Source organism: Daphnia pulex, chromosome 3 (assembly GCF_021134715.1).
Source record: "Daphnia pulex isolate KAP4 chromosome 3, ASM2113471v1".
Lineage (NCBI taxonomy): Eukaryota > Metazoa > Arthropoda > Branchiopoda > Diplostraca > Daphniidae > Daphnia > Daphnia pulex.
Window position 1 is genome coordinate 1,017,408 of NC_060019.1, and position 17,390 is coordinate 1,034,797.

Below are 17,390 nucleotides of genomic sequence, written 5' to 3' on the forward strand. Positions count from 1 at the left end.
AGAAAAAAAGTGTTTCGTTACATCATGTCGTTTGTTTCATCCGATCGGATGGCCGCCAGTCCTAGGAGGACTCCGCTCCTGGCCGCCTCCCTTCTCCTATTTCTCCTACTGCGGCCCGTCACCTCCAACTGGATGTAAGTTTCATTTTTTTTTTCATATTTTATTCATTTAAAATTTGCGGATGAAATTTTTTGGCGGATGGAAAATTTTAACTAAAAAAAAGAGACGGGCAGGAGACAGGGGCTGTGACCGTGAATCAAAGGTGAGGTCACATTAGACGGCAATTTATCATCGGGTCTCTCCGGCGGTCATTCATCACGGATGTGCAAGGCTTTTTATTTTCTTTTCTTTTCTATCCCCACCTCGTCCCGTCCCTAAATGGCACAAGAGTCTCTTTTTTCTTTTGTAATTTACAGATTTTTTTGTTGTCTTTTCTTTTTCCGTCGGGAGAAGCCAATCGAATTGAATTTTATTTGATCGTTTTCTCGTGTCCACTCCGTGTAGACTCTCTGCCAAAACAAAACAAAAAAAAAAACACCGTTGACATTGGAAGACCCTGAACAAGAGCCCCGATGCTCAAAGTGTTTCTTGTTGTTTCTTTTCTGTTTTTCCTTGAGAGTAAAAAAGAGAAACAAAAGTGAAAAAAAATCCAATCAAAAGAAAAAGAAGAAGAAAAAGTAAAAAGAAAAAATAAATTTTTTATTATTTTGTGTGTGCCAGTCGAGAGATTTCACTGAAATTATATGAAATGGCCTCCGCCTCCCGTTAAGATGAAGAAATTTTGTTTTTTTCGGGAGCTATTAAAAATAACACGGTTGAAAAGTAAATGACGGCCACTATTCACCAAAAAAAATATGAGATGAAGTGTATATATACCTCATTTTACTCGTTGCTTAATTTCAACCAAAATTTGGGTCACATACGACGAAAGAAAAGGGATTGGTTTATAAATTTATTTCATTTTTTCACCCAAGGGGGGATTATTATTATTGCCTTGATAAGGATTTCATTTTTCTTTTTTACTCTCATAATGAAACAAACAAAGTGAGTCGCCCAGTAGAAGCCGACATAATAAGATATTGGATATCAACTCAAAACCCTTTTTTTTACTTTTATTTTTCTTTCCGACTTTGATCGTATAAAGAATAAGAGACCCCATGGTGACTTGGCCTTCTCCGGTTACGCAACGATTTTTTATTTCTTCTTATAGCATTTCCTTTGAACTGTGCGGATATCCGCACACGACACACGAAACATAATCAAAAGAAATGGACCCATTATTATTTTATTTTGTACATTGTGTAGATCGTTCAAAAAGGAAATGGGACATTTTATTTCTTTTCAACTTTTTAATACCGACGACATTTTTTGATTTTTCTTTCATTTTCGGGAGAGATACTCTGCAACTTTTTTTGGGGGGCTACTTGGCAAATGTCTGTCAATGACACGACACTTTTCTTAGTGGGGGAAAAACGTTAAGGAGGCGCAGAGTCTTTTCTTAAAAAAAGATGAACCGAAAATAACAAAATTCAAGGAGCCTGGGAAATCCGTAAGCAACTTGTTTTTCTGACGGGAGGGAGGAGGGGGGAGGGGGTCATCCGTCGTGATTGTTATCGCAAGCCGGACAGAGACAAAGAGCGAAACTCGTACGACTTTTGTTTTCAAAAAAAAATTTCAAAAAATTAATTTCTTTTAATTTTAATTTTGATTTTTTGATTTTGATTTTAAAGGCACTTGGGATTGTCGGGGACTTCGCCGTCGTTGACGCTTCCGCCGCAGCCGCCAAAGGCGCCACAGCCGCCGTCTCTGACTCTGTCGGACCAGGCGACGGCCGGACTAGCGGCTGGAGGTCCCGACCTGCATCAAATGGACCAGCACAACCAGCAGTCGAACCAAATGGTGACCCAGGGGTCGGCTCGGGCCATCTGCGCCGCCCTGCCGGGACTCGTCTCTCGCCAGATCCAAGTCTGCCAGGCCCACCCCAACACGATCCAGTCCGTCTCCGACGGAGCCCGAAAGGTATAACAACAACCAGCACTGACAAACAACTTAACTTTTTCCCATAATCAGCTTATAGCTCAAGTCCATTAAAATTATAATCGCATTGGCAGTGAGGTACAACCATGTGCAGCCATTTAAAAATTCAATTTAAAATTCTATTTTTTGGGTTGTTGTTTGATTTTCCGCAGGGTATCGAGCAGTGCCAGCACCAGTTCCGCAACGAGCGCTGGAATTGCACGACCAAGGACGACCAGAATGTCTTTGGAGCCACTCTGGAACGAGGTGAGAGTCGAAATTATTTTATTTTTCATTGCGTCTGTTTATATAAAGACAAACGGGCAGTCGTAATCCACACACTGGTGACAATGTCCGTCCATTTGCCAAAGAAGAAAAGGGAAAATATCTTCTTCTTCTTTTTTGAGTGTCTGATTAGAAATGGGAGAATTGAATTGTCTACTCTGAGACTGTGCAGGCCCCATTATCTTGTATGTATCATCGACTGGGCGAGAGAGAGAGGGGAGGAAATCAGACGGGCCGATATATAAAAACAACAACAACTTGGAGAGAGATAGAAAGAAGAGATTCGTTGGTATAGGAGAGGAGAGACTATACTATTGTTCTCTATGGTGAATTAAGATCATAAAAATAAAGAAGAAAAAAGTCGTAAACAATCGTTTGGGGCGTTATTATATGCAGACGAATCGTAAAAAATAAAAATTTCAAAAAAAAAAACAAACATCCCTATAGAAATTAAAAAAAAATAAATAGAAATTTTATCTATAATTGTGTAAAAGGGAAAAAAATATTTCATTCGCTTTTTTGTCTGTATAGTATTTCAATCACGACAAGAGGGCTCGATTTTGTCGATTCCAGCCGTGCCTATCTCTCTGCTACTACTTGTGCAAGACACACGAAAAAGTCCACCTGTCTTTTTTGGCCCGTCACAGATAAATCAAACGGTTTTTCTTTCTATTTTATTTTATTTTAAAACGAAAAAAAAGAACCGTTGCCAAAAAAGAGAAAAAAAATCTAAACGACAAGACAACAAAACGGTCCTTAAATGTATTTAACACGCCCGGGACTTGACGGACAACACAGACACCCCCCGTTTTCTCTCTCCCGTCATCACACGAACACAAATTCCCGGACCCCAAATGAGAAATGGCTCCCAGACAACAACAGCAGACGCTTTTTTTCGCTGTTGTTTCAGTAGTTTTTTTTAAATTTTATTTTATTACGAAAAAAAGGTTTTTTTTTCTTTTGCCCAGCATCCGCCAGTGTACACACGTTTCAATCTAAACATTTCACAACGGTACGCAGATATACATGGGGGCCGTCTGTTGTCTGCCAGGTGGTCTCCGCCGGAATACATAGCGGGAAACATCTTTTACAAAATTCCGGGTTGTTTCATGGAACGACATCGATTCTTTTTTTGTGTTAGGCCTCTGGGGATTTACATGTCGATTGTTGTAGTCAACAACAACATCAACAACAACCTTGCGCGTAAATCATCTCGGGAAATATCAAACCTCTCCGGGGGGTGGGGTCTCTTCCAGATGGCGTCCGTCCGTCCGTCCGCGGATGGACACAAACATTTTGACTTTATTGGCCGTGATGATTGCGTTGTATATCTGATTTTCTTTGGTTTGGCCGTTTTGGTGTGTCCGTCATCTCGGCCGCAATCTCATCTGTGTCGGGACGGACGTTTCTGATTGAATTGACCTACTAGCGGGTTGTTGTTGTATACAACCATTGAACATTCTCCACCTCATTTTGTAGTTTATCAAATGAAAACAGAAAAACCGGAATATTTTTTTGACGTTTCCTTTTTGTTATTCGTCGAATTTTATTTTTAAAAATGGCGGCGTGTGTGTGTGTGTGGAGTAAATCAAAAAGTTCCCAACACATTTAAAAAAGAGAAAAGCGCCAGAAGGTTGTTGTTGTTGTTGCATCTCTAGTGTGGCCAAATCCAATCATGACACACACACACGGGGTAGTGTGTAGAGCCCGAGAGGCAATTTTGGTAGCCAACACGAAAGAAATAACATCAAATTACATTATTACATTACAAAAACAACATTTCTCTTTTTTTTCTCTTTCGACTTAAACTGGGCGCCAAAGAAGAGAAAAAAAAGTTTTGTCCGGCACTGGATGATACAACAACAACACCACCATCATTACAGCCGCTGGCATTCTCTTCTTTTTTCTTTTATTTTACACCGGCGAGAGAGTTAATTAGTCGGGATTGAGTTGTTGTTGTACACCAACACACAGCATCTCCATGGGAGGTCCCCCCCCCCTCATCTCAATTCTTTTTCTTTTAAAATTTTTTGGAAATTTATTTTATTTTATTTTATTTTATTTTTTTCCAAATGGCTTTCGGGGGAAGAGTTATTATTATGATGTCTGTATTATATATAGATATATTTATATATTTTATTACACATGTCGAGTCTGTGTGTGAGAGAAGGAGGATGGGGGGGGAATTGAAGGAATTTTTTCTTACGGACACCTATAGCGTCCGGAATCGAGTTGGGTGGGCGAACAACAACAACAAAAAATAAGAAACAAAACGTGAAATGAAAGAAAAAAATAATAAATTTATACATTGACCAGATTTATTCGACCCCAGTAGGAGACATAGGGGAGGGAGAATTCACACATAGTTGTCGGATGATGATTCAATTATTATCCCAATGTCTTTCTTATATTCTTTTATTCAACCCCAAAAAAATTATTTTTCTTATTTCTAAAAGAATTTTTTTTTCCTTTCTTCACTGATGGGATTTTCTGGTCTTTGTGTTGGTCGTGACACGAAAGAAGAAAATGTTTTTTGTATTAGGCCCGCCGGAGGCCGGTCTTCATCTAATATATTTTTTAATATAATAAATAGATATAAGAGTTGACAGCTTTGTCTAAGGTCTCCTTCTTCTATCCACACACAATATGCATCAGAAAGGGGGAGCCCATGCTTTATTACGCAGGTATGTCTATGTGTGTGTGTGTCCTCGGCAGGAAGAAAATGAAAGAGCGGCCCCCTCCTGTCTTCTTCCCTTCCATTAGACACGCTCACCTTTTTCTTCTTCTTCTTTCAACAAGAAGAAAAAGAAAGGAATCCTCTTCACGTGTGTACAGGCGAGTAGAAAGCATTCATCGTTGCCGCTTTCTTTTTCAAAAAAACTGGCCCAAAGAGAAGAAGAATCTTTACAAACAATTCGGAGCTCTTCGATTGTCCCTCACCGTGTGCCCAGGGGAAACAACACACACACAGAGAAAAATGGAGTCCAGGAGAGTTGTCGAATTTTTAAACTTTTTTTAATTTTTTCGGTTGGTGTCGTTGTTGTACGGTACCTGTGGTAATGAGATTGCAACGTCCATGATGATGATGATGATGATGGTAGAGGAGGAGTTGCTGCTGGCCAGGCCGCCCACTTTTTTTTTTTTCCATCTCTCTTCCTTCGACATTCATTTTTTAAAAATTTCTAGACGAAAATTTGTTGTGCGTGTTTCCCACCTTTTATTTTTTTTTTTCCAAGGGGGGGCTGCTGCTGCTGCTGCTGCTGCTGCTGTGTGTGGTCTTGACATTTTCAAACGTCATTAACACGGAAAGTTTTTTTAAAAAAAGGTTAAAGGCCCCCCCTACTAGTGTGCCCATCATCATCTTTTTTTATTCGAATGTAATTATCTCATTTGAATTTTTTTCTTACTAATCTCGGATGTTTATTTCAACTGACCGACATATTTTTAAAAAACACAAATTTATTTTGAAAAATTTATGCGTCATTAACTTTGATAAATCATCAGACGACATCTCAACACGGACCCAAAAGGATCGTCTGTCCTTTTTCAATTTCTTGACAGGCCAGTCGGGTCCTTTTTTTCTATTTTCACTTGAATCTTTAAGACTTTTTTTTTTTTATTTTTTGGGGCTGTTCCCATTGTCCACACCTGGACGTCATGTTCTAATCAACACCTCCGTGTGGCACTTCCAGTTTTTCTTTTCTTTTGGCCGGTCAAAGAAGAAGAAGTTGAAGCCCCCCAGTGGTTTCAAAAAGATCCATCAATGTTGAGGTTGTTCTTTCAGGTTGTTGTGTGTCCATTCGCTTGTAATTTATATTTTTTATTTCCATTTAGAAATGAATAATCATTTCTCCCGTCTTTCTAGTCGACCACACCTGATGATGATGATGGAATTGGGAGAATAAGAAAATAGGGAAAGAGTTAATTAGTCCTAGTCAATTTAGCCACGCCCATTTTCTCTCTCTCCCCCTCAAAAATGTAAATATTATAACATTTAAGGGGGTAGTCTAGTAAGTAGAGGGGGAGAAAAATATAAAAATACCTGGTCGTACATATCTTTTAACGCTTTGACCCTTTTTAAAAAAATTCATTTCCACAAAAGATGATGGAAATGAGAGGGAGAAAAGATGGTGGGGGGAGTTATATTCCCATTCATCGGCGGAAAAAAAAAAGGCGGCCGTGACCAATTTTGATGAAACGGCCGCAGCAATCAGCAGGGGTGGTCCGTCCGTCCGTCTCTCTTCCCCCCCGACTCTTGAACAAAATTTTTCCTCTCCGCCCAGTCAAATATCTTTTTTTCCGAAAGGGGAGAAATACTCAAAAGAACTTTTGTGAGACTCTTTTGTGTCTATTCAGTTCAATTCAGTAACACAAAAAAAGAAGAAATGAAAATTCAAATGGAACCGGCGATGGAAGAATTCCGTGAAGGAGAAAATACAATCCGGAATTGTTTGAATTTGTTGATGGCCCAGATTTTGTCTTGTCATTTTCCCAAACGTGTTAATCAATGGACATTTTATTTTTATTTTTTATTTGATTTGATTGTGTAGGGAGTCGAGAGACGGCCTTCATTTACGCCGTGACGTCGGCCGGCGTCGTTCACGCCGTCACGCAGGCCTGCTCGCTGGGCAACCTCACCGAGTGCAGCTGCGACATGGACCGACAGGGTCTGCCCGCCCCCGACGGATGGAAATGGGGTGGATGCTCGTAAGTTTTGTCCAACATTTTCATTTTAAATTTAATTTGATCAATCCCCAAAAAAGTTGTAAATCCATAAAATAAAAATCAAATAAATTGTGGAGGGGTTGAAAAATTTTAAAAAAATTAAAAAAAAAATAATAAAAATAGATTTTATTTTAAAGCCAATAACGGACTAAGGGGAAAATTGACACCTTTCCTTTTATTATATTTCTTTCGGCAGCTTCCCCATTTTTATCTGTTGTCGGGTGGTTGTTGTTGTTCTTTCCACCTTTTTCTTTTTTTCGGTGGCTGTTTGAACGGCCCGCCAAAAGTGTGAAACTGTTTTTGGTGTCGACGGCCTTCCACCTGTTTTTTCTATTTTATGTGTTTATTATTCTTTAAAGTTTGAAACTTACCTTTTGAAAAAGAAAAAATCTAAAATTGTATTTTTTTTTTGTAAATTTTTAAAATGGTTTAGTGACAATATTCGGTACGGGATCCAATTCGCCCGGCAGTTTGTCGACGCTCCCGAGAAGGCCATGCAGAAGAAGCCGAAAAACGTGCGCAATTTAATGAACCTGCACAACAACGAGGCCGGTCGCAAGGTAAAAACAATTATCCCGCAATTTTAGTTTTAAACTGTCGAAACAAAACTAAAAAAAAGTAGGCCAATTCTTTTTTCAATTTAAATTAAATTTTTAAATAGGGGATTTAAATTAAAATAAAAATAAAATTTCCGGGATGGAAGAAAAAAATAAAATCATAATCTTTGTGGGAAGGACTTTTTGAAAGAAAAAATAAAATTCCGGAATCTTTTGTTTTTTTATCGGGTTCGTGTGTTGTTGTTGGTCGGATAAATCTCAAAATGGAGTCGTTACATACCCACCACACACCGGACATTCCCCGAATTCCCGGAGACTTCGGAAACAAATCCTCCCCTCTGTGACTGTTTTTCTTTGTGTAATTCTTCCTCTGCTGTTATCGTGTGACAGCTATTAATTGCCTCTTATCAAAAAGAAAAGAAACAAAAAATTCCAAAGATTGAATGCAAAAATTTCTTTCGTTTAACTTGGGAAATGTTCATCCGGGAAATTATTTTTTAGCGTATCCAATCAAAGAAATGATGAAAATTCCTCCAACAAAATCATAAAATGATTATCAAATTTTTTTTTTAAAAGGGGGGTAACCCAAAAAAGTCATCACGATTTTGTCGGGGGTCCCATCATCAATTATCTTCTATATAGCTGGTGGCTCTTTTTTATTTTATTTTATTTTTTTGTCGTATATTTTTATTTTATCTTATCCCAGTTTTCGAAAGGGAAGAAAAAAGAGGATCTTTGTGTGTTGCTGGACATGTTGGAGGTGGGCGAAATGTTGATTGACTGGAACGTTTCCCTTTTATTTTCCCACAAACAAAAAAAGTTTTTTTTTTTTTGACAACTCGAAATTGAAATTAAATCAAAATAAAAAAATCTACTTGGCCGTTCCCCCCCCCCTCCTCGCGATATAACCCCCCGGACGAAAAAAAAAGTATCAAACCGGATCGAATTTTCAGGTCGGATATTTTCTTTTTTAACCCTCCATCCCTTTTGATATATACCCCACCCCCCTCTTTTCATGTGGATGCGTCCGCCCCCCTCGACCAAAAAAAAAAGAAAAAAATCCTGTCGTGTATATACGTTTTCCTGTATACCTTGTTAGATCCTTGTACACACCTTGTTTTGTGTTGAAAAGTGAGTGTGGCGGACCGAGTGAGACCGTGAATAATTTTTACGATCGAGTTTATTGAATTTGGAAGAAGAAAAAAGTAGAGTAAAAAAATCTTAGATCCCCCCTACCTCTTGCTCCCTATTTTTCTCTCTTTGAAATGATTGGGGCCCTGGCCGTCCAGGATGAAATTGTTGTGTTGGGTCTGTGTGGCTGGAATGTTTTAATTTGATATGAAATGTACATGATGGTTGTTGGCCCGTCTTTTACTTGAAAAGAAGCTAAGGATAACAAACGGAAATGGATGTGGGTCCCTTATGATTACGTCAAGTCATCAAAGAAAAAGAAGAAAAATTGTTGAATGCAATTGGCCAGGGGAAAATGGGAAACGGAAATGTTGGATAATTTTTGTTCAAATAATTGATCGTCCGTTTTCTTTTTTTTTCTCGTTTTGTGTTTGGCAGGCCATAGCGACTTTGATGCGGATGCAGTGCCGCTGCCACGGCGTCTCAGGTGAGAATCGCCCCGTTATACAATTTTAAAAAATAAAATAAAATCTAAAATTGACTCAATTTCGACATTATTTTTTTCCTTTTCCTTTTTTTTCCTAAATTTCATCACCTCGTGGAATGGCGTGGCGAAAACCGTGACCGACAGGCTCTTGCGAGTTGAAGACGTGCTGGAGGACGATGCCCACTTTTGCCCAGGTGGGCGACTACCTAAAGCAGAAATACGAGAACGCCGTCCAGGTAAAAAAATAAATATATAAGAAGAGAAAAAGTATTTGAGTAGTTGGAAACCGCTGAGCTATTTTTCCGGTGACTGGACACACACACACACTTGACAGGATGACACTTGAACACACAACAACAACAACAACAAACCGCAAATAGTTGTTGCTTCCCCCTTTTTTTCTGATTCCAATGAAATTTTTGAAAGATAAAAAGAGCGGCAATTTCAAAAATAACTTTTTATTTTTAAGTGGGCGAGAGGAAATGAGGAGTAAAAAGCCAAACTGGTTATGCAAATCGATGCCATTACCAACGTTCAACTTGATTTTCCCGACTACAAATAGTTTTTTTGGGAAATATTTTATTTTTATTTTCCATGTGGGTTGATTGATCTGTGTCAAATGGCGAGATAATTGAGAGAGACGGGAGAAAGAGAGAAAGATGGAAAAAAGTGGGCGGAGACTTTGAGAGTAGTTCATAGTTATGTATTATCCATTCCCGGTGCGCTGTTGGCGTGTTTGACTGGGCCCTGTCACACATTCTCACCGTTCGTCAAACCAACTGACCACACGAATTCTTTTATTTTATTTTTTAAAATTTGTCTGCTGACTGGGCGATTTCCATCCAAAGATAAGTCGCAATATTTGCCTTTTTTTCTGAAAAAAAAAATGTTTTAAACTCGAAGCGGACCCAGTTCGACTGGCTGGTGGCTGGCCAAGGAGAGCAATGAGAATGCCTTTTTTGACAGTGGAAAATAATATATTTACGTGAGTCTATTTCTCTATTTCTCTCTCCGGTTGAGAGAACACCACACATTTTCTCATTTTTTGATTCCGGCCGTAAATCAACTCAAAAATATAAAGAAAAAAAACAATACCAGCAGTCGAATAGACTCTCTCTCTCTCGAATAAAATATAATATACGTACAGGCATGTTGGGAATATAACGTGGGGCTGTCAACCTGTCGGCCCACCTGGTCCCGAGCTTCTTTTTTCTTTTCCCTGGCCTTTTTTTTTTCTTTTAATGATCAACTGGTTTTTTTTCTTTTTTATCTTTTCCCCCCTTGTGAGGATTTGGCTGCTTTTGTTTTCTCATCCAGCTGTTGGCTCTGCTCCCGCTGCTTTTTGTTTAACTTTTTCTTCCAGCATTCCGAGACAACTGTGTGTGTGTGTACTTGGGTTAGAGACTCTGTCGTTTTTTCTCTCTCTCTCGTCTTCTTTGATATTGTCAAAATATTTGACGTTATTAATGAGACGAGGATTTGAGGAGAGACAAGCCGAATGTGAACGTTGTGAAAGTAGCGGTCGCACGTCAATCTCTGCCCGGCTCCCATTATTCATCATCGATTGTGTTTTAACCTGTTTTTCTTTTACCTTTTTATTTTTATTTTTTTGTTAGATGAAACCGACCAAATTCGTGAGAACGGTGAGACATGAAATTTCTGATTTGTCTAAGTGCCATCTAGTGTAGAATAATTGAACAATCATTTATTGGCGCCAATTACGAAATGTATAAAATTTAATTAAATTGAGAAATTGATTTCTATTTCTTTCTATTGGTAAAGATGATGCAAGAGAAGATGTCGTCCAAGGAATTGAAAATTCAGTCGTCGTCGTCGTCGTCGTCGTCCAAGACGAAGCGTCAAGCTCCGCTGGGCAAGACGGACCTGATTCACATCCACAAGTCGCCCAACTACTGCGTCGAAGACCCCAAGAAGGGCATCCTGGGCACGTCCGGCCGCGTTTGCAACAAGAATTCGACAGGATCCGACAGCTGCGATCTCCTCTGCTGCGGAAGGGGCTACAACACGCAGGTAAATAATTCAATTCAATTAAAAAGAATAAAAAAGAAAATTTTTTTCGCTGGCTGGGCTATTAAGCACCGCATCATTTTTGGGCCGTCCTTAAATTTTTGACGAGCCCGTTTAACTGGACATTTTATATTTTTTAAAACTCTCAAAGGGCTGGCCAATTACCATAAATTAAATTGTGTTATTTTAGAAACACATTTTTAATCATTCATTACATTTTTTTTATAGCGCGCTATTTATTTAACAATAAATTATTTGTCTTAATTGACTCGTCTGTCGATTGAATCGCATAACCGTTTCTCACATTTTTTTTTAAATTCCAATTTTTCGGTTTATTTTCCCGCCGCAGGTGGTCAGACATGTCGAACGCTGTTTCTGCCGCTTCGTCTGGTGCTGCCAAGTCAAGTGCAAGACCTGCGTGACCATGCTGGACGTCCATACGTGCAAGTAAAACTCTTCCAACTGTACTGCTATACCGGACGACTAGAAATTCGAGTTTGTTATTATTATCATCATCCAAGTAAAAAATAATTAAATTTCATTTTTTTTCTGCGAAACAAAATTAAAAGGGAAAATAATTTTGACCTGATTAATTATTATTTACCTTCTATCCACTTAAAAATGAGATTGAATCATCATCAGTATTAAATATTCATTTTTTTCCGAACATTTTTTTTTTCTGATTAAATTAGTATTAAAAAATATATTTTTTTCCTTTTTACTGTACGAGATAATAATAATAATTCGGCCCGAAAATATTGGCCTATAATTTTTGTCTTAAAGAAAAGAAATTGTACCCGTTTCTTTTTTAATTTTATCCATCCGTAAACCCCCCGGCTATATTATTATTATTATAAATAATTTCTTTTTTTTTTTGTTGCGCAACAAAATCGTAAAAGACCCTGATGATGTACATAAATTGAAATATCCACCTCCATCCTCCCTTTTTTCTCCTGTAAATGAAATTCAATCCGTCACTCAAAATGGTAGACGGACCGATCCATCGCCTGCAAAAAAAATTTAAAAAAATCTGTCCAGTCAATTAAGACTCCGAATTCAAACCACAAAAATCGATCCAATATTTTTTAAATCTTTTTCTTTTCGTTGATGTACTTAACTTTTTTCGACAAGCCAGTGAAAATCGACACACACATTTTTTTTTTTAAATTGATAGCCATTACATTTTTATGGTACACAACTTGTGGGAGGAGTCAATAAAAGAGGATTCCTTTGTGTGTTGAGCCCCTCCCCTTTTTTGATATGATGTCATTTCGATTGGGGGTATTTCAAAAATTTTCCCGCCTTTTTTTTTCAAAAACTGATCCATTTCCACATATCATTCATCCATCCATTTGAAAAAAATTCTTCATTTTCTGACCGGAAATGAATTAAGAAAATAGAAATTTGGTGATTCAAATTTAAGAGTCTCTCGAGCTGTCCGTGTTTTGTGTCCGTCTCTTTTTTGAGTGTTTCTATATTTGCGCGTCCCGTTTTGTTTTTCGTGCCTAGCTGTGTGTACTTTATGTGTGTGTATCATTTCGTTCAGTGTGTGTCTTCTTCCAGAATGAAAGAGAGAGAGAAAGTAAACAACAAATCGATACGACGACGGAGTGCAGTTTGTCTATTTCAAATCATCAACCCGCACACTTTCATCATCTTCTTAGATTTTTAAAATAATTTTTTGATAGGAACGACAGTAGTAGCGGGTTAGCCTATATTTTCAAGAGGGTCAAGGATGTGCTCTTGACATGTGTGTAACGCCAAAACAGAAACAGGAAGGGAAGGAAATTTGAATTTACGCGGGTCTGTGTGTGTCTAGTCGAATAATGGTGCCGGGGGGAGTCGTTTTAAATTTAAAAGTTTGGAAACTAGATCAACATTCCTCGACGATTCTTTTTCGGTAATAAACGTGCTTAGATTTCCAATCCGGTTCCAAAAAAAGGGGGGTGTGTACCGTAGAGAGTGGCCGAGGGGTGAGCCAACCCAAATGTGTCGGTGGACATTTGATAAATCGAACGAACGTGTAAATGAAAAATAAAACGCTCAAAAAATGAAAAAAAAAATTGTTTTCTGGGCTGATTGAAATTCAAGTAGATCCGTGTGTACACACCGGTATACTCTAAAAAAAAAAGATCCTGGTGGTTGGTTGGTGGTGGTTTCCCCCCCTCCCACCATGTTACCATGGTAACGGCATGGACTTGTGTATATATACAACAGAGAAGAAAACGGGCGCCCACCAGCCAGAGAAAGGAAAAAAGAAGCCGAGGCGCCTGTCCGACCAGTCAGTGTCCGGCAGTGCTCCAGTGTTCCAGCACATGAAATCCAGTTTCCATCACACCAAATTTATTTTTTGGAAAAGAAATTTCGCCATGAAATTATTTGACGTTTTGATCGTCGTCGCCATCTTCATCGCCGCAGGTTCACATTTTGATTTATTTTGATTTTTTGAAATATTTTTAACGGTTGAAACAAATTGGATATATTTTGGTTTGATTGCATTTTTGCCGGGGAGATTGATCGACTGCTAAATTTAGAGATCACTTTTTTTGGGGGTTGTGAATTCAATTATTCTAATTTGGACGTTGCAATTTCACGCGTCAAATGCCAAACGTCAAAATATTCTTTTTTATAAAAATAACTTTATTTTTGTGTGCGCTGTCTGTTGCGTGTGTGTTTCTGATTAACGCTAGGAGGGCTTTTCTTTTCTTGTTGGGTTTGACCACTTGAAAGTGTTTTAAATTTGTGTGCAAAGCCACAGGACGTCCAGAGCTCTTGAGAATCAAATAGAAATGTTTTTCCAATTCTGAAAAAAAATGACAAGCTTTTTAAAAATGGACTACATGATTTGAATAATTTCAATGATATAATCCAGGTGTGTTTTAATTGAAAGGAATTTTTCCAAGTCAAAGTGTAAAATAACACACATTTGAAAAAAAGGTGTATATTTTATATATTTTTGATGTAGTCCAGTTTTTGGTGGCGATTGTAGAGGGTTGACGTGCTCGACGCCCACTTGAGCCTCTCGTGTTACTTGTACAATCAACCCCGATCCTGTTTTTCTCTTAGGTTTTTTAGATTTGATGCCTGTGTTATTCGAGAGAGATATCCAATTTCCCGTTTTGCTTTGAAACATTTCTTTTATTTTATTTATTCTCTGGTTCGTTTTTCATCGCTGGCCACATTTCAGTTTTTAAATGGCCGCCGGGTATGGAATCTTAAAATATTAATTCGCCATTTTGGCGAATTGCGCTGATATAAACCCCCATTGAGTCAAATCACGTAAAGTTGTTGTAACAATTTTTGGTTATGTGATACTACTGTGCTCAGGTTGTTTGGCTGCTGCTGCTCAGGATGTAACGGGAAGCGAGTCGCCGCCTTCCGAAGCGACTCCGGTGACGGAGGAGAATAACAGCAGTGCTGGAACAGAAACGGCATCAATCCAAACGCCGGGCGAACCGGATGATATCCAGGACGCCTCAACTGTTGCCAATCCACCGGCCGATGGCCAAGGAACCAATTCGACGACACCATCGAGTCCTCCTGGCCCAGTTACCGAAGGATCGACCACTAACCAACAACCTGAGCCAACGGAGGTGGTCAGCCATCCACCCGTAAGTGAAACAACAACGATCCTGCCGGAGACAACAACAACAACAACAACTACCAGCAGCACTGCGATTCCAACCACAAGTTCAAGCACGACCATTAGCTCAACGACGACGCCATTGATGTCGACGTCGAGCGTCGCCGGACCGATCCAAGTTGTTGATCAATCGACGGCGGGAAATTCAAACGATTCGACCAGCTCATCGACCGTTTCCACGACGGAAACGGTCACGACGAAGAGGCCGACGAGGACTACCAGAACGACGACTCAGAGGCGGTCGACCACGACGACGTCGCCTTACCACGAGTGCGTGACGTCGTCCACTTGCCTCGATCCCAACGCCCACTGCGTCAATTTGGGCGGCACCAACACCTGCGAGTGCCGGACGGGATTCCGCAAGAGCTCGCCCAACGGTAGTTGTCTGCTCATTGAATTACCATCGACAACAAAAACAACCACAACAACACCTCCGCTGGAAAATGTCACCGAGGCCAGCTCGACCACTCAACACATCAACGTGACGACCTCGCCCGTTCAGAGCAGTTCAACCGAACCGCCAACAGCACCTGTACACCAAAAGGTACTGATTTTGGCCACTAGATGTCTCTCATGGATGTCAACAACATTTTACCTTTCAAACGTCGAATTTGTTCTCGTGTAACTTGAGAGGGCTTAAAAATCGTTGAAGCAATTGAGTTGTGGGTTTTCTAAGCACACACGGAAAACTCTTTTGTGTTGTTGTTGGCTAAATAACCGGATTGAACTAAGCCGGGTTGACGTGTTTCTGCAAGACTTGATTCTTGTCGCTTTTCATTCTAAACCTTTCGGAATATTTCAGAGAGATGTTGTGCGACAAGCTTCGGATTTGAGCCAAGTAGAGAAAATGGACGTGGTTACTATTGGGCTTCAGCCAGCCACCAGTGTGGTTGAATGGGTATTGGAGCAAGATCTCACATTTCGCACAGCCATTGCCAGGATCTTGACGTCAACCAACTATTCAGTAAATCAACTCTTTAATTCATTCGCAGTTGGACCCACAGATAAATGACATTTCATTTCAGATACTTGAAGAATCGGAGACAACGAAAACTATCAATGTCACAGCAGATCAGGTTCTGTATGTGGCGCCTTCACCACAAATGACAGCAGAAGGCCTGCTTGTATCCTTCCTCGTTCTAGACAAAGAGAAAGTTACACCCAGGCACCATTCGTTCATCAGTAGCATTATTGCAAGGCACAAGAGAGAAATCAATTCTACTGGTGATTCTTCAACTGGTTATCTACCTGCTGTATGGATCACCACGGCCATCCACAGCAGCCAACTATATTTGGAAACATCGGTATGTTAACTCGAATTTCATAAATTCTGTTTAACTCAAATTCCTAATAATGTGAGCTTTTAAACATTTCAATACAGCTCAACCAGACAGTTTCTTCCCTCTACGGCGGAGTCATTCCCTATCAGCTTTTGTCGCTCGAGCAGCTCGCCGCCGCATCGCTGTTTGAGCGTCGCCTGGACATCTTCATTCCGCTTATCTTGGTGGCCGCCCTCGGTTTCATGGCCCTGGCTGTCAGCTTAGTTTGCATCCGAGCCAAGACACGATCCACGGCCACCTGGGATCCTCCAGCCGGAGTGGTTTTCGGAAAGGTTTTTTTTCTTTGACATAAATTCACTTTTCGGCGGATTTAATTTTGAACCAAACATCTTTTTGTTTTTTTAAACCTGCAGACTAGTATCAAGCGAGAAAACAGAGAAGATCCATTGGGTAGCACCAGCAATGCTGATTCAACCGGCCAACATTTGGCCACGGATGAGCAATGCCGCGATGGAGAGGAGGAGCTTGTGAAGAATTCGTCACGTATCAATGCGGATGACGACGTTTGGGTCGTGCCTTACGAGGATGGCCCCCCTCAGGGTCAACCCGGTCACCTGAAAACCCAATACGAAGACACGAAGCTTTGAGCGACGTGACGTGACGATCGTTTTGTACCCAATGCTAACCGGTGTATTCCTTTTTATCAGACCAATCCCGGCAATATTTTTGTCAGTCGAGTCATCAACAAAATGCCATACCAGTTTGTGTTTTTCCCCTTTTGAAAAGTTTTGAGAGTAGAGTCATTTTACAATTAGCTGTATAGAAACTTATTTAGTCTTAAAGATTTGCAAAAAAACATTTTTTTTGTTTCATTTTTCATTGCCCGTAGATCCATTTTTCTCTTTTTTTAATTTAATGTACAAATTACAAAAATTCCAGTTTCTGACCAATTTGAATCATTCAGCTCTACATTCCCACTTTCGTGTATATGGAACATTGGAGAATGCGTATGAATACACTGTGAAAAACGAATTCAAATTGTTAAAAAAGATGGAATACTTTGAACAAAGCGCCATTCGCGCGAATTTGGTCACCAGTGACATCTAGTGTAGCGAAATCGAACAAGCGAAGTTGAAAAAACGCGCCGTTTTCAAAACCTAATACTGGGAATTTCAGATTAAAATGCAGTTGTATGATATAATATAATTAATCATTCTGTTTTTGAATTTTTTTATTTT

General features: G+C 39.5%; 2 protein-coding genes across 3 annotated transcripts; both read left to right on the forward strand.

Annotated features, from left to right (window-relative positions):
• Nucleotide 1: 1 nt before the first annotated feature.
• Nucleotides 2-12,835, forward strand: LOC124190879 (protein Wnt-16-like). Its single transcript, XM_046583763.1, has 10 exons — nt 2-134; nt 1,731-2,019; nt 2,190-2,283; nt 6,852-7,008; nt 7,460-7,586; nt 9,153-9,201; nt 9,346-9,437; nt 10,818-10,844; nt 10,984-11,232; nt 11,579-12,835. The coding sequence occupies exons 1-10, from the start codon at nt 25-27 to the stop codon at nt 11,678-11,680; spliced, it is 1,296 nt and encodes a 431-aa protein (XP_046439719.1). The 5' UTR covers nt 2-24; the 3' UTR covers nt 11,681-12,835.
• Nucleotides 12,836-13,406: 571 nt separating this feature from the next.
• LOC124190874 (uncharacterized threonine-rich GPI-anchored glycoprotein PJ4664.02-like) lies at nt 13,407-17,184 on the forward strand. 2 transcript variants are annotated; one of them, XM_046583754.1, is made up of 6 exons: nt 13,407-13,647; nt 14,557-15,416; nt 15,675-15,836; nt 15,898-16,176; nt 16,254-16,484; nt 16,566-17,184. In XM_046583754.1, the coding sequence occupies exons 1-6, from the start codon at nt 13,422-13,424 to the stop codon at nt 16,797-16,799; spliced, it is 1,992 nt and encodes a 663-aa protein (XP_046439710.1). In that variant the 5' UTR covers nt 13,407-13,421; the 3' UTR covers nt 16,800-17,184. The 2 variants fall into 2 exon arrangements, with proteins under 2 accessions (XP_046439710.1, XP_046439711.1); XM_046583755.1 differs by having other exon boundaries at nt 16,254-16,479; nt 16,566-16,693.
• Nucleotides 17,185-17,390: the final 206 nt, after the last annotated feature.

Coding starts and splice junctions, on each gene's coding strand:
- LOC124190879 (XM_046583763.1), top strand. CDS start 25: ATGTCGTTTGTTTCATCCGATCGGATGGCCGCCAGTCCTAGGAGGACT. Junction 135..1,730: donor CCCGTCACCTCCAACTGGAT/GTAAGTTTCATT, acceptor TTGATTTTAAAG/GCACTTGGGATTGTCGGGGA. Junction 7,587..9,152: donor ACAACGAGGCCGGTCGCAAG/GTAAAAACAATT, acceptor TGTGTTTGGCAG/GCCATAGCGACTTTGATGCG.
- LOC124190874 (XM_046583754.1), top strand. CDS start 13,422: ATGGACTTGTGTATATATACAACAGAGAAGAAAACGGGCGCCCACCAG. Junction 15,417..15,674: donor CAGCACCTGTACACCAAAAG/GTACTGATTTTG, acceptor GGAATATTTCAG/AGAGATGTTGTGCGACAAGC. Junction 16,177..16,253: donor AACTATATTTGGAAACATCG/GTATGTTAACTC, acceptor ATTTCAATACAG/CTCAACCAGACAGTTTCTTC.